Here is a 26,087-nt window from a genome sequence, read left to right as displayed (position 1 = left end):
GTCATGACTCCTACTACCCCTCCGAAAGCCTCTTCCCTGAACCACTCCTCCTGCTGGAAGGATAGCCACACCATGTGGCGGGCAGATGGGATGGTAAGGCTGCCAGGACTGACTTCCCTGCCCTCTACACCCCCCAAAATTAAAAAGGATGTTAAAAAGCAGAAGGACATGCAAAATTGGCTGCGTCGAGGTAGACAATAAACAAACGAGTCCCCTCAGGCATTTTTCACATCTCAGCTGTAGTTTCTGACAAGCCGCTCCATGAATGCTGCTTTGTGCTGGGGCAGACTAATACCTCTGATTAATGTGGCTAAGGTTGAGCTTCAAAGTATTTATCACTGTGCAACACATCTGCTAGGATTGGATATCTTCCATTACTTTTGCTGTGGATAGATTAGCAGCCAATTGTGCAGCTGGTCATCAGCAAGAAACTGATTATTCACGAGCTGACATTTGTACTCACAGTCCTGCGATGAGCGGTGGCGAAAGGTGAACCGCAAGTGGCTCCGGTTCACGTCTTCAATAGGAATAGCAACCTGGGAGAATGGATAGAAAGGGACAGTGTAAGACATAATCAAAACACAGGTTTTTAGGGATAGGCAAGAGCAGAATTAACCCCAAATTCTAGATTTTGTGAAGAAATTCATTTGAAACAATGGAAATATTAAATGGTATACAAAATACATTAAAATATCTACAAGATAGCAGCACTGGTATGGTCTTTTTAAGTGTCAGGGATCAGTATCTTTGTATTCTTTCACAGTTCATGTGAAACAACATTAACCATTTAATCTATTGTACGGTTTAAAGGTTCTATTTGTAAGAATCAGAAATTCCTTCTCATTAGTGACACCGGTGGCCATTAAGTAAGCTGCAGTCAACATCCTGTTGCTTGCACTCATGCTCCCTGAGGCGGCACAAGACTATTGCAGGTGATGTATTTTTCCCCTCACTTACACTTCTCATAATAACATAAAAGATTGTGTGTCACCGTGTTTCAGCAAAGCATCTCTCACTCCCAGGCCCCCCCTCACCACAATTCTTACATATAAAACCCTTAATATTCATCACGGCAACAACAACAATCTTCACACCAGTGATGGAAATATATTTCCATCACTGGACACTCAGGACAACAAAAGGTATAAAAGTAAGGAGGTAGAAGTACATTAGTAAGGAGACACACCTTTATTGTTTCAAACCAACGTGGCTGCTTCACTTGGTAGTAGATGACAGACTTGTATTCATTGATCCCTTCATCTCCGGCTCCAGGAAAGATCACGTTCTAGATGAAGAGAGAAAACCTCATAAAACAAGTAATCAAACAATAGGAATGGTTATCTGGTTATGCTGACTTAGCTGTAAGTACATTCAAAGTGGCGAAATCCTGATGGTTCAGCTATTATCGCTCTGTCAAAACATTAGCACACTCGCAGCATGTGGAAAATTGACTCGCACTTATTTCATAAAATATAGTCTCTGGGGCAGAAAGCCTTAATCTAGCAGAATGGCCTTTAAAAAGTCTGGATGCACTTTATGCATGAGCACCTGCCTGTTGGCTGCCAATCTCATGACAGCTTTGTGGAAATAAGAAATAAATTAGAAATTAATTATTTAAGAAGGAGGGGCAGTGGCTCCCATGCAGTGAGGAGTGGAAGGAAGCCAGGCGCAGGGGACAGGAGCAGCTGGTGCTGATGGATCCAGCCATGTAAATTGGTCTTCCTATTGGATCTTCCGACTTTCAACAACAGGTCAGGGTGCGTATGTAAAATACTACGCTCCTCCTGGGGGATTTGGGACGAGGGATGGAGTGACAGCCGATGGCACGCATGCTTTGTTTTCTATCAATCCATGCTCAGCCAGCCAACATCTTTCCTCCCACTACTCCAGCTGACTCCCTGGCCTGCTTGTGTGCCGCTGCTGAAATACTCCAACACTAATGGCTTCTGACAACCAGCAATTATGTGGAATAACAGGCCCCATCTCCCCCAGCCGTGCTGAGCAGATCTGGGGGGCAGGTGCTAGCTCTAGCAACTATGCCCCTTCACTAAGTGGCCAGGATTCATGACAGCTACAGCTTTTGGAGAGACGAAGAGAGGAAAGTGGCCGAGGTCTGGCCGCAGGTGAGAGGGGTTTGTGGAGGGGTGTTGTGGGGATGTCAAGGTGATAAGAAGTCACTGTCCAGGCTCTCACTACACAACAATACAAATCCTTTTGGAGACAGAGAAAGGATGACAAAATCCAGAAACAGACAGAGACCAGAAAGACAGTAAGATAAAGGATATAGAAGAATGGAGGGGATAAGAAGGCTGAGGCAGAAAGAAACATCAAGAAAGCAAGAACAAAGAAAGAGTTACAAATTAAATCTAGCATAGAACCAAAAAGTATCTATGGGAGTAATTACATTTTCCTATTTTCAAGTGCCTTGTATATGGAGGCTTCTTTATCCTATTACACAAATGTCTCGATGAAAGTAAATCATTTTCAAGTGGTAGGAGTTATGACTCAAAGTTTGGTTTCAGGGTAAAAAAAAAAAAAAAAAGAACATCTTCTTTTATCGAAGATCATACAGAAAAAGCTAGAGACATTAAAGTGACCGACAGGAAGTGACGGCGTCTCTCATCTCGGAAACACAAACTTCCTTTCAGCCTATTGAAATCCAGGAAGGAAGAGAGTGAATTTAACCACTTAGCACTGATCCCTGGAGAGCTGAGGAGATGAGACAGAGCCTTTCTGTGAAAAGTTGCAGGACAAGATGTTGAAGGGAGCTCCGCGGCTGTAAACACAACATGGCTATGACACTTCTAGATATGATCAATGTCACTTGATCACTGTCAACTGCTGTCATCATTATAACAGACTCTGACAGCCTTGACGACAGGCACACAGTAAACTGTAGGGCTGAGCACCAAACCAACTCATCTGTGTTTAGCTACCAAGTATCAAAACTTAAACAAATTTTGTTAATTTCATGAGGGATTTTCTTAACACCTGTTTGCATTTGGATATTGAACACTGATTAATCTATTTTTAGTTTATACTCATCAGTATTCATTTTGGTATCTGTGCCAAAACTGGTACTTGGCTGAAAGAGCAAATCAGTCAATCTTGTTTGTTCTATTGTAAGTGCAACAGCCAATTCATACATATATACTACAGTAAATACAATATAGTTTCTATTAAACTCACTGGTAGATGCTTCAAACTGACAAGGAGATACGGTATTCTGGTTCTGAACCCGATATCTGCCTTACAGTATAAATCAAATTGCACAGATGCACAAGTGTATTTAAAGAGAACTTCGGGTTCGATCTTTTGTTTGTATACAGCATTTACAAATGACAGTGCAACTGCAACGTCCAGATATCTGAATTACAATGAGGCTACTTGTCCGGCTTTCTAAGCATTGTCTGTATTGTCAGATACTGTACCGTTTGACAGAAGCCCAGATCGCTGCTTTCTGCTACTTTAGAACTGCATTTACAGTATATTTACCACTGATCCTTACACTTCCTTAGTGTGCTGGGTGAAATCACTGATGAAGCCTCTAAATCTAAAAGACTAATGTGTATAATTGAGGCAGCCGTGGGTAGTAGCACTCTCTTCTGATTTGCTGTTTGTGGGAGGCCTCCCCACAACCAGGGAATCTATCATTTTAAATCACTCTTTCATCATCAGTCCCTTGAACTTCCACTTACTTCACATACAGAAGCCTACTGAGTGTCGACATAATGTCCTTAATACCTGTAGAATGTGATGGAAACTAATGCAACAGCCATGCAACAAAATATTAGGTATACCTCACAATATAATGTAAATACAAGAACACTACCAACTCTGTTAAATCAACAGTCTCGACAAAAAACTGAATATTCACAGACACATGAGCACACACTCCCACAGACACACACCCCCTGCCCCAGTTCCTCCCACGTACTCCTCTTTGTCCGACTGCTCTAAAACACTCATATCCCCCATTAACTGGTGGCCTCTGCAGAACAAGAGGTAATGTCAAGCAAGCGGTCACAATAATTAAACATCAGAGAAAGGGGTCACTGGCTAGACACTCTAGATGAAGCAAAAGCTTTATTAGGACATTAGACACTGACGGGTTGGCACACGATTAAAAAGTAGACAGCACTCAGAAGCAAAAAGTCCATTAAACATTCTAGGACTTGCAAATTGGCAAGTGACATAATGATTTATGTTGAATTGTTTGTGAAATTAATGCAACACATGGTGCAAAACCTGGATGTAACACTATCCTATGGTTGCCTAAAATTGAACACTACCATCAGTATGCAGAACACACCTAAACTTTGATGCCTCTTGATGCATCTGTACCTGATGAAGAGCCCAGATGTACTTTTTATTAACGCACATTTTTCAAAAAAGGAGCATTTACAGTATTATGAGTCCTTGGGAAGCAGTAATTACTGACCACCACCAAAATCAAACACAATTAACTGATGTCTTTACCAAGAGGTACATAGTTCATCCAAATAAATTCGCACCATCTGGAGATAGCTTGTCAACAAACAAATAGGCAGGAGAGAAAACATCCTTCTAAGGTAATTATAGCAGAGGGAAAAAGCTGATTTCACATCTCTTGTCACTTGCAACTTTCTAACTATACTGCTCCATATTTCCTGCCTACATGCTTGACTCTGCAACTGACTGTGACAATGATAAAGGTTGAGTACCACAGCGGTGAGCCAAATGTTGCATTCTGTCATTTTTGACAGGTGGCAAAGGCGTACACTCTGGCCTGTGTATCACACTGCTTTATAGGAGTCCTGGTCAGTTAAGCGGTGTGCTGAGCTGTGTGAGATTAAAGAAAGCCTGGTAAATCACTGACTGTCTGAGAGAGCGACTGGCTATAGCACTTGTGTCCTGAATGCAGAGAATGAGCAGAACCCAAGAAAAATACCTCAGCGGTTAAGTTAACATTCCTCAGTCGTACCTCTAGTTTCTTGCCGTCCTCGTCGTAAACAGACATGGTGACCTCGACGTTTTTGTGTGCAGTCTTGCTCCCCTTGTCAAAGTCCCCCTGAACCAGTGTCAGGTAGATGTCATTTCGCACATCGCCTTTAGGAAACAGAAACAAGTAGGTCAGATGTGAGGACATTCTTACTACTCACAGGCTTTGTAGAGCTCAAGAGTTCATACTTTTAAAAATATATGAGTACTGTATCACAGCATTACTCAGTAAGGTGGTATTGGTGTATATCTGACACCATAGTTCATGGCTGACTTTGGTCCATTACATGACAATTATATTAATGAAACCTTAATTAAAGTGACATGCTCTTTTTTCCCTCACTCACATTTAGTCAAATAGTAGATCTTAATTCTAAATCATGTTCTGAATGAATGAAAAGTTCAGCAAGTCAAATTTAAAAAGGAAACTTCCAGAGACTGGCAGCCAAGGTGAAACTTTTTAAAAACACTCAACCTGGCATGATGATCTCAGGAAAGCCCATCTTGCGAGCCACGGCTGTCGATCGGTCCACCAGGTGAGGGAAGTCCTTCCTTATCTGATGGATGTCTCCAGGAAGCAGCTTCAGAGTCACCCAAAGGCCTGGTGATGCATTCAAGGCAAAGAAGGGAGGGACCAAGATAATGTCAGGAGAGGACAGCGTGAGAGCAAACTGCTTCAGGAAAAAGCCAAAAAGAGATTTTGTGTTCTTCGTTTCATCTGTCAGTTGTCAGAGTGATATCTAACAGCTCTAGGGCTAAGATGCTAAATCGAGGCTACCCTCGGGAAAGTGATTAGGAAAACATAACAAAGAAAACAAGTGCGTGAGTGCTTTTCTTGTGCTCAGTTGAATGGGTGTGTGGGAGTGAGAAAAACTACAAAATCTCCTGATGAAATCCAATTGCTAACACAGAAGAAAAACCATGGAACAAAATATTTAATCCATCTCTCGAGCCCAAATGAGTGTTGCCTGTTTGACATCCACCATTCTACCTTGTTTTTATGAGCGCGCTACATTTCATATCTGCAGGACTATTGTCGTTCTCTTAAAAAAAAAGAGCTATAAAAAAGAACAAATCTGTACTGAAATTCCAAAAATGTCACACAGACTTTGGCTCAAATAAAAGTGCTACTTCAAGCACTGTTACTAGGAGCAAAAAAAAAGAGAAGCGAATGTTTCTCTATAACAAACTAACACTGGGTACCCTACATGGGCACTTTTTGTTATTATATTATATTGTTTTCAATGAGTGACACTTATGGCAGAATATTTAAATTGTGCATTAATCCCCAGACTTAAATAATTGGTCTTGAAAAGACCTAAGACTGTGAAGATTGGGAGGAAACTGGCTCTGAATAATTCTGAAATAAATAACCTACAGGGAACTTTCATGGCTCATATTTTCTGACAAAAAAACAAAAACAAAGCAGCATAGATAAACATCATTCATCGTTTGAACAAGACTGAAAATGACTTAAAATAATAATAAAATTTTTAAAAAAAGCTGAAATTGAAGCTGTCATCCCATAGTGCACCCCTTCACATGCTACTAAAATTGGTGATGCTTGTGATCTGTGAAGCTTTATTCACTTTCCCTTTACAGGCCCCATATTGTTATGAATGACATATCTCTCAGTAGCCTAGCTGGAAGCCTTTTGATATGCGAGCGTGACCAAAACGGCTGCTCTCGGTGCACCGCTGTTCTTCCCAGTGTGGGCTGGAGCAGTCCTGACATTTATCCAAGTACATCTTCATAGGGCATAACAATACCACGGAGGCTGTCATGATGTTTCCCTCCCTCCCAGCGCAAATCTCTTCGACAGCTTATGTTGTTCTTCTAACCACAGATGTCAAATCACTGATAAGATCTAGTCTTTGCAGAATACTCACCATCTTAATTAACAGCTGGATTACTTGGGATCCTGTAGTCATGGTGATGTGGGCAACTATTTTTAGCATGAGCAGTGATTTATAGTGTGAGCACTTGACAAAGAATTATGTTCTTATTAGTAAGATGGACAGTTTCAACACCCTGCCTGTAAGTAGGGGGTAATGGTACCTCATATGAAAGATCTAAAATGTAGTATGAAAGAAAAGAGCATAGTAAGGTAAAATGTTTAATATTACCCTACAACCTTATTATAATTTGGGTCTTCCTTGTAACTTTTAAAATATTTAGTAGAGAATATGAAGAACTTTTTCTAAATACCTTAAAGCACTTCACAATAGGTGCAATTCTATTAAATAAAAATAAAATTAGAAATACAGCCTCAGGATTGTATGCCTCTACCAAAGTTAAGACTTTGAAGGAATTTAATAAAAAGATATTAAGTATATTTTTTCTTTTATGTGTTCACATGCTTGGCCAATAAAACTGTTTCTGATAGAACACGAGATTGTGACCATGAAAGTAGACAATGCCTCAGATATGCTGCAAAAGAAGCTGCAAAAGATCTATAAAATCACCACAGTTTCAAAGTTGGCACCCGAGATTAGTGTCACTAATTCAGTATCCTACCAAAATGTGAAATACGGTCACATTCTCCCTTCTGTTCCTGAGTTATGGCGTTGAATAATGGCCAGAGAAACTAAAAATCAGTTCATCCTTAAGTCCAAGAGGATGTTTGTGCCAAATTTGAAGAAATTCTCTCAAGGTGTTCCTGAGATATCGCCTTCACAAGAATGGGATGGACGGACCAGACGACTGAAAACATAATGCTTCCTGCGGCCATGGAGGCATAAAAATCTATGCCGGTACCGTGCATAACCGATGAAAAACTGGGAGAAAGTGCATACTTATTCTAGTGAGGTGCTGGCTCGAAGGTACAGTAGACATCAAAGAAAGGAGGTGAAGGCTGCACACTTGTAACTCTGATGCAAACTTTTTTTTGTTTTGTTTTTTTAATTCTGTTAATCTTTTGGCACACATTACATTCCTCTGTTTCCAGAAGAAGGCAATATGAATTCATTCATATAGAGCATTTAAGTGTCCTGCCAGCAATATATGCTCACATATTTAAATAAAACATTGATTAGGACTGCATTAGCATTATGAGTATGTGGCTTCCTCTTCCTCCCTTTAATGTCAAGAGTAACACCTGCACACCAACTACAATGTCATTTAACCATTTGAAGAGATGTCCTGATCCCAACGTCTAGCACTTCTGGATATTTGGTTACGTCAAGATTTTAAGGTTTTGATTTAGTATAACCTTTTTATAACCTCAATAAAACACATTTTATTGATACAGATCTGGCAGTAGTGTAGTAAGTTTCATTCTTGGCTCTGGCTCTTGTGTCTGAACCTTGCACAGTACCTTGGCCCTTGTGATTGACCTCTTTGGCGGTGATGACTTTGTTGATGACTGTCTGGAGAAAGTCGTTCTCCCCTGCCACCCTGGGTGAAAAACGGGAGATGTTCAGCTGCTTGTGGCGAATGGCGTCATCCAACGCTAGCCTGCAGTATGCACACAACAGGCGAACACCACAGAGAAGAAGAGATGGCGGAGGAGGAGGAGGAGGAGGAGGAGGAGGAAGAGAAGGAGCGGGGCAGGAAGAGCCACAAGTGATGGTTGTGAGGAGGGGAGAGGGATGAAAGAGAGGAAAAAAAGGGGAGACACACCGAAGAGTGATGCGAATACCATGACAGACACAAAGCCACTTGTTAGCAGTTAACAGTGAGGCAGGATGGGTAATGAAAGAAACACACAGAAATCATTGTTTAGGAAATGATGCCGAGTCAGCATTCATAGAGCGACTGCCGCAGTAGGAAGCTTGAACTGCTTGTTTTTTGAAACGTTTTCAGAGAGTGAAACTTAATATCCAACGCTCTAGAATACACCCGATCTGAAACACGCATTCTCATTCTGCTTTAGCAAGAAAGCAATAATAAAAAAACCATAATATCATGTTCTGTACTCCACAGGGCTTCAGGTGTAAAGAGTACCAGATTGATCGAGACGAGTGACGTACAGAGGCATAAGAAAGTAACAGATGCGATCCGGGAAGCGCCACATGTGTGGCAGCTGTGAGAGAAATATGTGCGGTGGGCAGGGATGGCATCTGCAGTGTACAGGACTCTAAACAAGCAGAGGAAGAGCATGGAAGAGAAGACAGCGGTGATATCAGCATGGAGGAAGCATTCAAGGATCTCTGTCGCTCAGACTGTTCTCAGTGCCTTCAGCTCAGAATTAAAAAAAAAAAAAAAAAATCAATCCAAGCAAGGCAGCAGAATAAGAGGCAGCAAAGGTTTGTACATTCAAGGGACAAAACATTGTCAGTCAGCAGGCGGAAGACAGGTTTTCCATCAAATTTGCAATAATATTTTTTTGAATGGATTTGAATCTTTTTTTTTTAAAAAAAAAGCTGAGTTGGACACAGTGGGACATTCATTCAGATATAGATATTTAACACACAGTGAAAAAAGTTAAAATAGGGCCGGATTTAATGATTACTTTATCAACTGTCTTGATTATTTATAATGTAGATTCATGATATCATTAAGTCCAAAAAGTGTCAGATATACAGATATACAAATAGTGAAAAATGTCCATCAGAACTTCCCAGAAGGTGATGTCTTTAATTTGATGATTTTCTCTTACTAACATGCCAAAACTTAATGGATTAAAATGATATAAACACAGAAAAGCAGGTGAATATTTGTCATTTGTGCTTGATAAATGTCTTAAACAACTTATCAATTGTGAAAATTGTAGGACTATTTAAGTTTTGATGAAAATACAAAACATAGGTTGATTTCTTTATTATTATTCTACATAATGTGCCCAGAAGGAAATTGACTGAGTCTCAGCTTTATACTGAAGTAGCCTGTGGAAAAACAAGAACAACAAACTATTTCGACAAGATTTTGATCTATCTAGTTCATTTCTGAAAGCCATTTCCATTTCTCTTTGGATGCCAGGAGTCTATCAAAATTACATCACTATGTCAAACCCTCCCTAAATGGCTCCTTCACTTCCTGCCTCTGTCGGCCTTGAACACACGTACGATGATAAGTTGTGGAACAGCTACTTCGAAATTTCATCAGTTAAAAAATTGACTGGCAAATATTCACATCTAGACATAAATAACCCCTTGTAGATCCTGTTCTTCTCTTCACAGCAGAAGGCTTTAATTTCCATGATTTATGCTCAGAGATAAAACCGTTAAGTGAGGTGATCTGCCAGCTAACTGCCTGAATCTGAAGCATTTCTAATTATGCAGGAAATCACGTTAAGGAAAAGGTTACTCTGGCTCTGTATGCTGTCCTACGAGAATGGCAGCAGTTAATGAGATTGCCTTAATTGTGTCAGCCGGGAATAGGGGAGCGTTACTGTCTTAAAACCTTTGCTAATCAGGTGTCAAGGATTCAAGTCTTTAAAAAAAAATTTTTTAAAAACACAACCACGGTGTCTCTGACATATTGTACACACTCAATATAATGAAAATAAGTGTAGGAGCAGAACTATATCAGTTTATGCAACATCCAAAGCTTAAAGGAACTCTATGCTCCCTGTATGAATGAGATTTTTTTGTGCACTTACGGCTGAAATGGGATAAAGTGCTGCTTGTCCTCATCATCCATTTTGCCCGTTATGATGTCGGTGACATCCATTACTGTGGGAAAACAAGGAGAGAGGGTTAAAATATTCTCAAAGCCTGCAGAGCGCAGCATGGCTGTGACAGAGATAACTGCATGGTAAGTCCACACCAGCGGGAGCAGGTGAAAGCAGTCCTAGACAACGTTGGGTCTTCTTCAATGAGTACTAATTAAGACAAAGGTGGAATTATGGATGGAGAAAAGGGTGGTGAAATCGAGCCAACTCTGATTTGTGTGAGCTACAGAAAGATGCATCAAGAGAACACTTTCTTCTGTTTGCAGATTATGCTAATTCAGAGGTCAAAGTTGAGCGAAAGTGAACTTTGATCTGCCGGAGCTCAGGAAACACAATCTTGAATTTGTCAGTTGCACTGGCTTCAGATAAAGTGGATGAGAAACAGTGAATATTCACAGTGACTGGTGCTTGTGTGACAGCTCTTTTGCTCTGTTATCCTATAGGTCAGAGGTCAGCCATAGAAAGCCCTTCATAACTGTGCAAATCGCAAAAAAATGAGGCTCTCCGCTGTGCCTGTGTACGGCGGCGATGATGATGTCTAAACATAAGCCGTCATAAATCAGGCTGTCATTTACCTTCTCTTCAAGTGGCACTGGGAAAGAGAGACTGAAAGAGGGGCATAATTTTCTCTGCTGGAGAACTGTGGGCAAAACGCCAATCTAATTAGTTTACGATAAATTTGGCAGCTCGCCAACAGGAGATAATTCTTCTTTCAACTTTAGCTGGGTATCTCTGAAATTTTAGCAAAATATATTTATTCATCCAGGCAAGGACTTTGGCGCAATACTTACTTTGAACCGTGAGGCAAGGGATCATTTTTCAAGGCTTGAGCACAAGTGGATATTCAAGCGTAGCGAGGGCTGCAGAGTTCTGAGATGTTTTTAAAAAAGGTAACCTCTGACTACGACGTTACAACTCGTGCCTTGCAGTCCTTTTGGAACAACGGAGTTATCATTGAGTCTCTCTGTAGTCTGCTTTACCTGCCACTCCGAAGGGTCTTCTCAGTCCCGACGTCAGCTTCTTCGTGTTGTTGTCTCGTAGCTCCATTCTCCCCACTCTGACAATCTGACACACGAAGCTGATCTTCTCTCTCTTCAAATCTTCACTGCCCAAGTCCTGGGGGAGGGAAAAAAAAGGTTATGAAAAACTGCTGACTTATAGATTAGGTAGAGAAACCAAAACTATTACAATCAGATTGTACAATTTGAGATCAAAATTCAGTGGAGGATGCATCTGGATTTAAACCCACATCTAACAACAGCCTTTTTTTAAGCTACAATGCTAGAGCGCACGACAACAACTGTCCGATTAAGAGCGCATTCTTCGATGAAGGACGGTTTGTGTTAAGGGCGAACTTTTCACCACAAATTGATTCAGAAATATCTGTGATTGCATCCACCAGTAAATTTCGTGTGGGCAATACCTCACAAAACTAGCAAAGTGCTCCCTGTGGGTGCGCATTGACCCTGCTGCCCTTGGGCTTCCATTAGATAGAGGTGACTGCCTTGGTAAATATATACAGCGAGCTGGGCTCTTTCTGAAAGAGCTTCACAAATACAGGCTCTGCAAACAGGCTCCCACATGCCTCATAACATGGCTGAATAAACAGTGGACTACCACAGGCGAGTATGCGCACACACACACACAAACACAGGGACACACATACACACAAGGACACACTCACTGTGAAGACGGCTCGCAGATTATGAAGCTGGTCTATGTCTTTGACCAGACCTGAACTTGACCATTTCACCAGGTAGTTTTCACTGTGAAGGAGAGATGACAGGAATAGCAATATCATAATGTGGCAATTTCTCATATACGCAGTGAAAAATCTATGTTACAGTGCGTTATGGCATTCAGATGAGATGCATTAACGCTAGTTTTCTTCAAAGCCGCCGAAGCCTTGATGGTAATTCAGGCTCTGGGTCTGTTAGGAAAACAAAATGTTGGACTGATGCTGGATGCAAAAGAAGCATTCCACAGCCGAGCTGCTCTACTTGTGATAATTTGCTGTCACAATCCTAAAACAATAGAAAATCCCTGGACAGCTGGCAGCGCTAGTTCTGGTCACATTCTTGTGTGTGTGTGTGTGTGTGTGTGTGTGTGTGTGTGTGTGTGTGTGTGTGTGTGTGTGTGCGTGTGTGTTTACAAGTTTGTGTCAGTGTTTGCACTTTCTGATAATTAACAATTAACAGATGATAAGTTTAGATTTGACCTTCACCAATGCAAGATACTATATAATGGCCTTTTATGCACCTGATAATATGTCTGGCTTTTGATGTTTGAGACATGAAAAGCATCTCCACAGTGTGAGCACAATTAAATACAGGAGAACATGAGCGTTCTGCCGACTGCTGCACACTGCATGAGTAAATCATCCTTCAAATTTGTATACTTTTTGATCTTTTAGATTTCAATGGATAACAGTGAGTGAGTGAGTGAGTGAGATATAGAAAAAAACAAGACAGAAAGACAGAAAGAAAGAAAGAGAGAAAGAGTATACAGTATGCACCCATGGGTTTACCTGATAAACTTGGATTCCACCGGGTCGTAGAGTGACATGAGCACTTCTGCGTCCTCGCCGATCTTGCACACCACGTTCTTTAGAGTCACGAAGAGGGCGAACGCTGGCGTGGAAGCAAACTTTGCTTGCCTGGTCAGATCAATATTCTGCTTCTGAGACTGTCGGAGGGAAACAGAGGTATCGCGTTCAATATTGGTCATTGGTCCGTAGCTTTCTGTCACATGCAAGTAGGCCTCAGAACTGTGTGGTTTGAACAACGAGCTCTAGATGAAGATCCAAGGAAAACGTCGACATTTAAAATATTCTGTGGGTAGGTGGGGTTAGCAAGCGCACCGCAGATTATTAAATGTCAGCCACTGCCTCTGAGTCTGTCTGAAAATTAAACAAGTTAAGTAAGATTTAATAATGTCTATAAATCTATCAGGAACTATTATAATGTATTTCGCACTGGAGTAAAAAGCTGCTTGATCAACTGCATCTACAGTAAAAGGTGGTCTGACAGCATGATTCCCTGGACGCCCTTAAAAAAATATGCTGGGGCCACATCATTAATATTTATCACGTTGACCTGGACACTTTCTTATTGCCCATGCATATGCAATAAAGACCCCTGGATGAAAAGGTCACGTAAGATGAGACCACATAAATGCAGGGCACTTAGCATCTGGCACTCCTACATACTGCCAGCTGACATTCAGGTGAGGGATGCCACTGATACGCCAAGTAAAATAGAAAGGAAATCTGGCTGGAGTCCCTGACTTTCTGAATGCAGAATCAAGCATCTTTTTGTACAAAGGAGTGGCCCCGTTTTTCCCCACTTCTACACTAAAAGTTGTTTCACTGCCAAAACTCCATTCCAGATTAAACTGCAGGGGTTCATTTTTCTTACCTTGAAATACAGTTTGTCCGTTTTGTTTGCTATTCTTAAACCCTGTGCTGTTGTTACTTGACAAATTACTTAAAAAAAAACCAAGTTACTTTTTTTAGGGAGCAAAACAGCACATGGTCACATTTAGGATTATTATGGGGAATCTTCAGTTTATGCACCCATGAAAATGACTAAAACGAGGGTAACTTCATCAATTATGTGAATAAAACCAGATAAAAGGTAGCAATAAAATAATATAACACTTCTTTTGACATAACTAATATGCAGAGGAAACAGTCTCAACTGAAGACAAATATCATCTCAACCAATTATCTTGTATGAAGAGCAGTGATAACCCTGCAGTGGTTTTTTTTCCCCTACTGCAAACACTGTAACTGCAGCTGTTTGACTCCGGCTGGGATTCAATGAGCCAGAATGATGAGCTCAAGAAGCATTTACATTCTGATCACACTGTGTACATGTCCGTTCATACTTTACACTAATGTTCCTTTACTTATCACTGATGTATTACCTGCATAAAGATTAGAGTTTATTGGCAGGTGTAAATGTGGTCTAAGAGGTAGGGATCACTATTTCTTCTCCCATCTTTACCTTCTCCTCTTGGATCCGGTCCTCAATTTGTTTAGAAGCCGCCTCGTGTGCTCTGAACAGACTGATGGTGCTGGTGAGCTCTGGGTCCAGAATGTTACCATCTTTGTCTCTGACCACCAGGTCTAGATCCAAGTACCTGGCAAAAAAATGCAGGAGAGTTAACAAATGCTGAGACCCGCCAAGATGAACACATACAATAACATACCATTATAAGGTAAATATTGGGCTTGTGCGCTTGTATTTCTGTGAGAAGGACCAGACACTCCCTTTGTCTCATTTTCTCTTCATATAACATTCCTCCAACTCCACTGTTTTCCTTCAAATGTTCCTGTTTTTTGTTCAACTTTCCTCTACAGAGGGAGCCGGTGCAGACAACAGACATTGGCTGTATTTCATCACCTCGTCACTCCCTGCTTCTACAAAGGGGAAAAAGTCATTTCTCTACCTGGCCAAAGGTTTAAAGTTTCATCACGGGCGCAGAATGAAGCTTCACAATTTTCATTTTCAACCGATTTTCTAGGCCCACTGTAGACACAGCAAGAGCTGTCTTCATGATGGAATACAGTATGGTTTGCTGAAACTAAATCCCCACAGTTTTCCCCCCAAGCTAAGTGATGACCTGTCATTTTCTATTGACTGACACTGCTGACCTATTCCAACAAGAGTCATTTTTACAGATAGATATGAGGATAAAGGGATATAAGCTGTAGGGAGAGAAGGACAAGGCTAAAAGCCTCTAAAGACCGGCTCCTCACTTGTTTCCGTAGTCTATCTTGGAGGTTACTTTCTGCTTGAGCTCGGTGAGCTCGTCCTGCGGGAGGGTGCCAGACAGGATCTGGGAACGCCATTCGATGAGGTTGTAGATCATGTCACGGACAGAGTTGAACATCTCACGTTTGTCCCCCTGTCAGCAGAAACAGATGGATGAACATGTGTTCGGCTTAGACACACAATCGCATTCGAGGATGAAATTTACAACATCCATGTGGGCTTGTGTTTGAGCTATTGACTGTTGAGAGAACATGTTCAATCTGGAAGGTCAGCCATCTCATTAGCGGCGTGTAAAGGATAGTGTACATGAACAAAGCTCGATTGTTGTGAGCAGGTGGAATTAGCTTATGAGCCTGAAAGGTACTGGGGGTTTTGAGGCCAACAGTGTTACAGTTAACAGTGTTTCAAATTAAAAATATGTGAAAACAATACAGCATTCAACACATAATGCAAAACATATTTGGCAAGTATCCCTTAAAATGTGTTAAGATCATAGTCTGTATAAAAATATGGACGTAGTCACTGTGACGTCACCCACTGGTTGGGCTAGTTGACTAGTTGGGCATTTTAACATGGGGGTCTATGGGGATTGACTCGTTTTTGGAGCCAGCCTCAAATGGCCATTCAAGGAACTGCATTGTCTTCATTTTTCAGCCCCGGAGGTTGCCGCTTGGTTAAGATGTGTAATGAGGTATGGTATATTGCGGTTATAACATGAACGTTATATTCGAAAGAAAGGAAATAGTAAACAGCAAATATCTAACTATAAAAGAAGAGAGTCTGTCTGTATGTCTGTCAGGCTGGCTTACCACATATAGGTCCCTCCATATCGAAGCCCACTCCCTCAGTGTGGTGGTAACCTCCTGAACCAGAGGCAGCTCGGTGGGAATGACCGTCTCCTTTTGCCTGTAGTGACATTGAACAAATCTGATACAGCGATTCTGTGTCCTTTCTACCTTTTCCTCTCCATACTGACACAAAGTATATGATCAGAGATGTTGTGTGAGGAAAGAAGGGGAATCACTTAAGCAAAATTATCACATATTTGTACACTCCACTGTCAATAGTACATACATGCATTCTGCCTGTAATTAGTGAAAATTCAAACTGACTTCACACCCTTGATCAAATCCTCTAGTGACAATTCTATGTGTGAGAAAATATCTGTTCCTCGAGGTTTTCAGCTGAATTCAAGGACTTTGAAGTTACGGCTTTATATTTTTTTTCTGGTGTGCGAGTGAAATCAAAGAAGACTGATCAAAACAAAAAAACAGTGCCACAAACACACATGTCACACCGTATCAAGTGGAGAGCTTTCCACTGAAACAACCTCAGAGGATCTACGTTCAACTCACACTTTTTTATCTCACAAGCTTCTGAGTAGGACTGAAAGTAAGTTGAGAAGACAAACTTCTAACTACAAGCTGTTTATTTGTTTACAACTTGATTTTTGTTTTGGTGTTTAGCGCAATGCACCTTAAAAAATGTAATTATAATCCCATTATTCATCGCAATGAATAATAATTATTAAATAATCTTCTGCAAAAGTTCAGTGAAGGTGGAAAAGAGTAATACTAACCCACTGCCCTCGACTGTGGCCTCTTTCAGGTGTATATAACAAGCAGGAAATATGCCCTGGAAGAGAAGGAGGTCACAATATAAACAACTTTATATCAACCAGGACAGAAGTTCAACAGCTGAAAAACTGAAGTTGTGAAGAGCAATCTCTCAGTAACAAATATGACTGAATAAAACCTTTGTTTGCTGGCCACTCACCTTTTTGGATTTTCTCCTCAGCCTATGCCCTCTGTACCAGTCTGATGGAGAACAGAATTATGAGAAAGGCCCAAACGTAGTACAAATGAAGAATAAAAACTTATAAAACATGTGCAAAAGTGAACTTTTTCACAAGGTCAGTTGTTTTATTAGCTAAATTAACAAATGAATTTCATGAAAGTTCAAAATAACAACGGTGTGAATATAAAATGTCATGGATAGAGATGCACCGATCGATCAGCTGATCGGCCGTTGACTGGCCTCAATCAGTCTCATATAGCCAATTTTTAACATCACACACACACACACACTAAAACTAAATGATATGCAGCAGAGACTCGTCGTTGACTAGTAACGTCTGCTGCAGTTTTTAACTGGTTTAAACACTAATTTATTCGTTTTATTTACCGGCAACATGTGGCACACCGTCATCATGACCCCCAACAGGCAGGGCTCAGACGGTGGCCTGAACATGGGCTACACTCAGACCATGCCGGGTCTGCTGAATATGGGACAGATGGTGAGTCGGTCCAGCCCAAAATAGCCTATATATATATATAACACTGAGTTTACACACTGGGTGATTTGACCTTTTAAGGAAAGCGTCTGACATTAATGTTTTATTCAAAATCAACTGAGGTGTGCCTCTGCTGTTAATACTGCTGCTGTTTTTGTTTATATTATGTGTCATTTACCCTCTTTCTCATTATCTGACACACTGACATGAATCCCACTGTGTGTTTCAATCAATAGGGAAAAATTTAAAATATAAAACATTTGATAAATATTATTAATCTAGATCTGATGACCAAATAAGTAGAGCAGAGCGAAAAAACTTAACACCCATTGAGTGCTACAAATCACTATTAAACTGATATGAGAGTTGATATTTGCTATAAGTGAAGCGCTTTTTGATTACACTAAAAAAAGATAATATTTCGGAAATTACAAAATATTATTGGTGAAAAAAATAGGGTGAGAAAGTACTTTTAGGTACCCACCAGGGTTCATCTGCACCACTGATAAATATTTTATCAGTATTTTACTTTGAGTTTCAATGAACTTCATCATGTAGAAAACCAAATACAGTGTTCATGTTTTATGTTTTATATTAACAACATTTTGTTTTGTTTTTTTATGAACGTACAATTGAATTTTCCATTAAAGAAAAGTTACAAAAATGTTTGTGTATGTTGTCAATTATAGTTCTTGGAAAGAGAGAAAATCGGAATCGGCCAAAATCGGAATCAGCAGTTCAAAAACTGAAATCGGTGCATCTCTAGCCATCGCATGAAAAACTAGCACTAGACAAAGTGAAGGCTATGAGGTTTACAGGAGCATACCATCATGATCATTATTGCTAATACTGTATATTATCTTATTGTACAGATGTACAAAATCTGACATAGCACTAAAGGTATTTGTGTTGGCAGGAAAATCATGTCCAACACTGGCTTGTCAGCTCCGATCATGCATGTCATCAGTAAGCCTGTTCTCACCTTCATATGTCTCAAGTATGTGCACTGTGTCTCCAATCTGCAGCGACAGCTCCTCCTCTCCCCGGGCATCGTAGTTATAGATTGCTGCAAAAAAAAGATGACAGAGGACAATATTAGAGGAGGAGATATTACAGGAGGAAGAAAAAGGCAATAAAGCGCTTGGCTCCCTTGTAGCGCTAATTGTGTGTCACTGCAATGTGTAGCAGAGGCATCACACATCCACATGATGTCCACCCACACAGTGTGACACACTCATGGTTGGGCCTGGCACCATCGATGCTGTAATATCAACAAATTTCTACCACCCACTGAAAAGAAACCAATAATAATGGAGTACACCAAAACAACAATAATGCCAATGGAAAACAGATTGGCTCAGAATTACAGACGGAGAAAAAGAGATAATTAAATATTGCAGTGTTCCCAATTTTCTTAGGGGTTCAAATCATATTTTCGCCTCCAGCTAATTCTAAATGGAGTCAATAGAGCACATTACAGGTGCCCCCAAAATTATATCAGAGTAAATCACCGACATGTTCTGGTACGTCAAACAAAGTTGCCAAAGGGTTTCCTCTATATTCATTCCGCAGCAGCGCACACAATCATTAATATCAATGGGATACTGATGATTTTCACTCGCGCACTGTGTGAACATGATAACACCCTACGTTACCGTGCAATTGTTTTGAGTCATCCTCCCTCTCCTCATTCTTCAAAGGACATCTACATGAAAGGTACTGTTATAAGAGTAGCTCCTTTAAGGATTAGGGCAGTGCGTAATGTGTGTGCATAGCGAGTGTGTGGTTGAGCGGGAGGCAGGAGGCAATTAGTTGTCAATCTGGCAGTAAATGTCAAATACAGGCCACGGTGCGTCAGTTAATAAATGCTTCTCAAGACCAAGAAAAGTCTCATCTGTTTCCCCAACTGCTGGGAAAGTGAAGGGGGTTAGCCCCAAAGTTAGCGACAATGGGTTAGCCTAACCTGATCGGGCTCACTTAAGGTGGACAGACCTTTGAGGTGGACCAGCTATTCTCATTTTAGTGTCAGTCTAAGCTGCTCTTAAACAGAGAACGGAGAAATATCTGGCTGCTGAGTGTCTTCCGAGTTTTTGATCAGCATGCATGCGGGGCTACTTCAATAGAGGTTACCAGAGGTGAATGACGGCTTAATTAAAAAAGACCCTCGCCGCAGGCAGTGGAGGCAGCATGCTGATCAGGGCTCAAAATTAAGGCTTGTCCACTTGTCTGGGACGAGTGGATTTTTTTGTAGGGCAGGTCGAAGAGAAACTTACTTGCTCTGCTGGACAAGTTAAAAGTCATAAACAAAAATGTACGAGTCAAAAAGAGAAAGTAAAATTGTGAACAGCTGGATGGTAATGTTCTGCGGCGTCTGCTGGGGGCAACCCAACTTGGAGGACAAGTAAGTGACGTTAGCTAGCTAGCATTAACAGCTGTGTACTTCACTAGGTAACAATAACGTTAGCTGAGTACCAACCTAGAGAATTGTGACCTGCTCTCTGTGAATCAGTCACACAGGCGGGTCAAAGGAGATTTTATTTGGGTCGCCAAATAGAGATGTCCACGGTTAACTGTTGATCGGTTAATCAAGGAGAATATTTTTGACCGGTTACACATGTTACTCTGTAGCTTAATTTGCATACACACTCCGCTAACGGCTCAACAATTACATGTTCACAACATCAGATATTCTTTTTGAATGGCTAAAGTACCAGTACCGGTGTAAAACCCATTCCTGTACAGAGTGTTGCATTATGGGTTGTTTGTAGCCTTAGTGTTTATAATGAGTGTTAGCGTCAGTCAGCCCTAAAAGTATTTTGTTAGTCCAGTTTAACATCTGGGAGTTTTCAAGGCTTGTATAACGTGTTTTTCTGCCACAGAGGAAATATATTCCTGTCTTATGACATCTCTTCTGCAGAAACATAATATGTCAAGCTTCCTGCGAAGGATTGAAAGAGCTAGTTTGCTTGTGTAGACTGCAAAATAATAACACAATCAGTGAAATTGGCAAACAACCTAAACAAATAATGTTTTACTACAAGGTTACATCTCTCACCTTATTTATTTATGTTGGTTACCGCGTTTAAAGCCCTATATGTAGGCTAATCTGAATATTCAGTGGCATCACTTGTATTTGTCTTGAAAATGATTTGTTGAGGTTAAAATGTTACATATAACCACTTTAATAAAATTCATAAATTATGTGTTGACACTGTTTGGATGCTTTCAACTGTTTGTTCATCTGAATTCTGCATTTGCAAACAAAATGAAAATTATTGTCATTTTCACCTGTACAAGTGACTTTTGTGCCTGGACAAGTGAAAGGTAAATTTACTTGTCCAAAGGACAAGTGCCTAAAAAAGCTTTTCGAGCCCTGCTGATGGTGCATCAAGTGGATTGACCGTTTCCCCCACAATCACCTGGCGTCAGAGTAGCTCATTATATTCCATTAACATATCAGGTGGCACACAGCAATGTTTTTTGGTTACCATTTAGATTTTAAGTAGTCATGGGGGACAATTATCCAGAACAAAGTATTCCAGGTTTTTTTTTACCATAGTCAAATCGTTTTATGTATTCTACTCCCACACAGGAGATGACATCTTCTCTTTCCTGTTACAGATTATCTCAAAGTCAGTGAACTCTACTGATTTTTTATAAAGTTCTACTTTGTGTTTTTAACCACTAGTCAGACAAAGAAAGCAATTTTAAAAGATGAAATACTTAAATCAATTAAGTGAAATAATAACCGCCAGGTATTTGGATTTCTGATTCTGTACGGGGCATAAAATATTAAAGAATAAAGCGGTGACTTATGTCACATCACAGTTACAAAGGCAGCTTTGATTACAGAGAATACCAAATAGCGGTACAGTATGTGTCAGCTATATAAGAGGTTGGAGAAGCGTGCGAGTTATCAAGGCAACATAAGGCACTTTATAAACGGCAAAAAGAGGACACAAATGTACAAGCTGCATGGCTGGTCCATCAGTTACAAACACTGTAAAAAGTATGTATTGTAATCTGGCAAGGAGAAATGTCTAAAAAAAATTATGATCAAATACGCCAAACACAAAGATCAGCGGTCAGGTGGTCACCTCTCTGACTGAGATGTTTCATAGGATGTTTGCTTAACAACACTACAAAATACAGCCTTAAACACTATCGTGCAGTTACATAACCACTCTGACAGTCATAAAAAAAATCTGTCAAGTGTCTGATGTGTCTGACCACTTAGTGACCACCGTTTAGCGGAGGGCATAAAATTCCACGTGTAGTCTGTTTCATTCAGCCTTGTGTCATTTTGTTATCAAAGTGTATGTGCATATACACGCGCACGTCCACAATGTATTTGCGATCCCCTGAACAATCCAACAAGCCCAGCGAATCCACCAGAATGCGAGCCATGGGCTGACAATGGAACAAAGACCCCAGGAAATGAATTCAGTGGTTCCAAGCCGAGATACAAAAGGTACCTACAGGGGGAGAAAACAACGAAACAATCAAAAGGGAGGTGGGATTAATCTGTGCACAGCTATCAGAGAGCAGCATAGTGACTATACAGCAGGGTGCGCTCAATTAAACTATCATTAAGAGTAACCAGAGAGGCCTGTAACTGCTGCATCTGTGTGTTTGTTTGGAACTGGGTCACTGGCCCAGCTGATTCGGCATGTTATCTAAATGGCAGGTGCTGAGAGGGAGCAGCCCGAACTAACAGCTCTGATAGAGAACAGTGTTTCCCACAAGTTGAGAATTTACTTGTGGTTGTGGGTACTGTGGCGTGCGACGGGCAGGTTCGGTAATAAACCAGTCAAACAAAAGGTTCATGAATAACTCAATTTATTGCAAACAAATAACTACTCAAAATAAATATCTGTATGTCAACATATAGCATATTTTAAAAACATAGGACCGCTCAGAATAGATTCAACTACTTTGGCTTACCGCTAACTAGATCGCCACTACCTTCCGCCTCTGTATGGAGTCACTGAACAGACTGCTGACGGTCAGATGGACGGCAATTGTAGGTGACAATGAAGAAGAAGTGTAAGTAAAATAAAAAAAGCCATGAGACGCTGCTGTCAGACTCTCCATGTCCCAGTTGGAAACACAGAGAGTCCGCTGGAGCTTTGACAGTCACTAGAAGCACATTCACATTCATTAAAAGTTTCTGTGTGGTATCTGTGTCGGTGTGTGTGTGTGTGTGTGTGTGTCTGTGGGGGAGTGTCAGCACGTAGCCATAGCCCTGATGTTTATCATGTTAACATTTAACCTTCCATCGTCGTCCAACGGCCCCGCATATCTTTTAAAGCTCTGAATATAGCACAGTTAGTTATTGGCGGGTTGTGTCTTGTGTTTTACTGCCACAGAAAAGGAATAAATCTTTGTGTTATTAGCGCGACGTCGCCTCTCAGCTGTCTCTTATCAGATTTGCTAACTCTACCGGCAGCTCTGTGAGAGGCACAAACTGAGGCTGCAGTTAGAGCCTATGTATCGAGAGAAGAGCCAACGTATGGGAAACACTGGAGACATAAAGCACCGCATTTCATCAAAAAATGAAAAACCGCCCCTGTGATCACCGCCAATGAGTCTCATATCAAACAAATGAGAGCTAAGGGAACCGGGGGGGGGGGGGGTATTCTCACTGAGAAAGTGGTGCAATAACAAAATGAACACAAACGACACCCTGGGAAGATGCTGACTAAATGACAACCATCAAACACAACCTTGACATGTGAGGCGATGATGGTGCAATTTAACACGGGAACCAAAGTGATTCTTGTCACGTGGGGATTGAATGACAGCTCTGATTACCCATAAACCTGTATTTGCATACCCAAGAGTAAACTGATGTCAATTAGAAAGCAGTGAGGGAGAGAAAATCCATCAGAGGAAGAAGACGAAGAGGATGAGGAAGTGGACCATATTCTCCTTGGAGTGTGGCATGCAAATGATTTTCTGGAAACGGGATAAACAGTAGCATCATTTGCCGAGGGCTCATTACCATACATAACCTCTTACATAAGGCTGTGCAAACTCAGAGAGCATTATCATCAGAGGAAACGATTACAGACCTATCCACTTAGCCGGCGCACGTCTACACCCTCTCCACAATTATAAGCAGCCTCATCTAAACACTGGACTGATTGTAATTCTACACTTTGGGCTCACTAATAACCTGCACTAATCCACGAAGAGTATAACATATCATTACACTCAGATGAGAATACAGTATGTTGATGAAGGAGGGGTGGGAAAAGAAGAGGAAAGATGTGCGTTCAAAAATGCTCATTGGAAAGACTGAAAAAGACTGAGCCTCTTGCTGTTTTTGTATAGTCCCTGTGGGCTGTAAACCCACAGAGAGAGCCAGTGAGGAAATCCTAGACAAGAGGATTCTCCAGGAAGAAAAGGCAATGTGAAAGTCTGCTTGAGTTGGGCTTTTGAGGAGCCAAAAAGGCAGAAAATCCTTCAATGTCTTGCAGCAGGTAGCAGACATCAAGAGCCCTGTCCAACCACGACATCACATCACTGCAATAGCTCAATCTGGCCGGTGATAGGACTCCAAGCCCGACTAATACAGCATGGCCGTCAACGTGCAAGTGAGTGAGAGGAAAAGCGCTTTCAGTCCAAAGATTTGAGACATTGGTTGTCTGGTTTAGCAGCGTGTATTGATATCTGATCACCAAGTGTTTGGAATTTTTTAAATTGTACAAATGGTGTCTTCAAATCAAGATATTTGGTGATTTATGTGTGTTGCTTTTGAGTACTTTAGGACTAAACCATGATGCGAATAATTAACAATTAATGCTACTCCTTCTAGTAAGAAAGTAAGGTGAACTATAACAGTACTAAGGCCCCATTCGAGCACAGAATTGCACTTGATAACGTTTGAATTGAGTGACCACAGTGAAAAACTAGGCAGGGATATCGATTGATTTTCCCTAAAACCCTTGTCACTCACCGGTTGCCCCATGCCATTTGACAACTGATCCATGACGCCCCTCCTCAAAAGTTAAACTAGTTTCAACTTTTGTTCTTGCACTCTGTTACAAAAAAAGAGCATGGCCGCTCACCAACCGAGCCACTCGATTTTTTGCCATTGAAATTCAGTGAGTTCAAAGCATTTCTCCTACGCAACGAATTAGTGAGTGATTAATCCCTGAGAGCAATTTGGGGCGAGCTGTAATCAGGGGAGAATTTTGAAACAAGAATCGATTTTAAAATCAAACTGACTGACATCTCGAGCAGCGCTGGCCAAGGAGATAGCTGGGGCACACTTATCGCCCCCGACCGGCGGTACTGGCGATGATTGTCATGGCGGGGAGGGGGTGGTGGGGGGGTTAGCTCTGCCACATTGGTCCCACTGCTAGTATAAGGAGCATAAAGTGCCCTCACATACATAGGAAATACATTATTAACGTTAATGAGCGATAATGATAAAATGTAAAGCTTGCATAAGTAATGTCAAACATTGGCTTTGTACATGATGTATTGTTGAAGTTATCTACTTAATTCTAATGCAGCACAGCCCAGAACCACAGCAAGAAACGGGTGCTTAAAAGAAGGTCAGCTAATGACATATTCTGTCCACAAAGAAAACAAGGCCACTGGAGCTCACAGTATAAATCAATTTGGGAGTTATTTTGAGGTGAGTCATTTTCCCCCACTGCACCGCTACATTGGACCTTAGGGCTCCCCTACCTGCCAAATCCCACTTTAAGCCCTGCTCGTTACAGCTTCTCAGTTGGGAGGATTTGCTGCTTCTCTTTGTCTCATGTGATGTTAAAACTGAATATCTTTGGGTTTTAGACTGTTGGTTGGACAAAACAAGCAAATAAAAAAAGCAAATCAGTTGATAGACAAACTGTTTATCAATTCATCGAGAAAATAATCAGCAGATTCATCTATAATGAGAGTAATTATAAATTGCAGCCCTACTTAGCTCCAGATAATGATGTGTTAAATAATAAGTTAAGGTCTTATATCACATCCCAATCATGCCTATTGGTTTTGCCTTGTTTTCTGCAAGGTCAAAGACTGTGAACGTAACAGCCAGGGCATGAGAGAGAGATGATGTATGCGAGAAAGAGAAATAATTGTGGACTGATAAAACAGCAATACTGAGCAAGGGAGTATGAATTTAATACAATGCTTAACTTGAATGGGGAGGAGTTCAATAAGCACACAGCGGACACATCTATTTGAAGTCCGCCACAAAAGTAATGAGTGTCCCTTCTCCCCTGCTTGAGTTCGAGTGATATCGTGTCTCTTTCATTGTCCGCCTCCAAAACCTCCTCAGTCAGCAGTCTGTCAGAGAGTCGGACTCAGAGCTCCCGAATAGGGTCCCACAGTGACAAGCAGCGACGGGGCGCAGAGACGGCTCAGCGTCCAACCTGAAGCTGCAGTGATGCATAAAAAAAAT

The 26,087-nt window shown here is 41.0% G+C and overlaps 1 protein-coding gene across 4 annotated transcripts in view; it reads right to left on the bottom strand.

Annotated features, from left to right (window-relative positions):
• dock1 (dedicator of cytokinesis 1) overlaps positions 1-26,087 on the bottom strand; it is a 184,852-nt gene that overhangs the window by 143,289 nt on the left and 15,476 nt on the right. For 2 of the 4 annotated variants that reach the window (XM_044337095.1, XM_044337096.1), the window contains exons 2-16: positions 18,648-18,731; positions 17,149-17,189; positions 16,952-17,007; positions 16,182-16,278; positions 15,357-15,505; positions 14,602-14,737; positions 13,122-13,279; positions 12,279-12,360; positions 11,575-11,710; positions 10,523-10,595; positions 8,297-8,436; positions 5,456-5,581; positions 4,964-5,088; positions 1,187-1,285; positions 464-536 (exon numbers count right to left, since the gene is read on the bottom strand). In XM_044337095.1, coding sequence (XP_044193030.1) covers positions 464-536; positions 1,187-1,285; positions 4,964-5,088; positions 5,456-5,581; positions 8,297-8,436; positions 10,523-10,595; positions 11,575-11,710; positions 12,279-12,360; positions 13,122-13,279; positions 14,602-14,737; positions 15,357-15,505; positions 16,182-16,278; positions 16,952-17,007; positions 17,149-17,189; positions 18,648-18,731 — 1,575 coding nt within the window. The remainder of the gene's footprint in view (positions 1-463; positions 537-1,186; positions 1,286-4,963; positions 5,089-5,455; positions 5,582-8,296; positions 8,437-10,522; positions 10,596-11,574; positions 11,711-12,278; positions 12,361-13,121; positions 13,280-14,601; positions 14,738-15,356; positions 15,506-16,181; positions 16,279-16,951; positions 17,008-17,148; positions 17,190-18,647; positions 18,732-26,087) is intronic. The other 2 variants (XM_044337097.1, XM_044337098.1) reach the window with 1 other exon arrangement.

This window comes from Thunnus albacares, chromosome 20 (genome assembly GCF_914725855.1).
Source record: "Thunnus albacares chromosome 20, fThuAlb1.1, whole genome shotgun sequence".
In the NCBI taxonomy this organism is placed as follows: domain Eukaryota; kingdom Metazoa; phylum Chordata; class Actinopteri; order Scombriformes; family Scombridae; genus Thunnus; species Thunnus albacares.
This window is presented reverse-complemented; position numbering and strand designations above follow the sequence as displayed.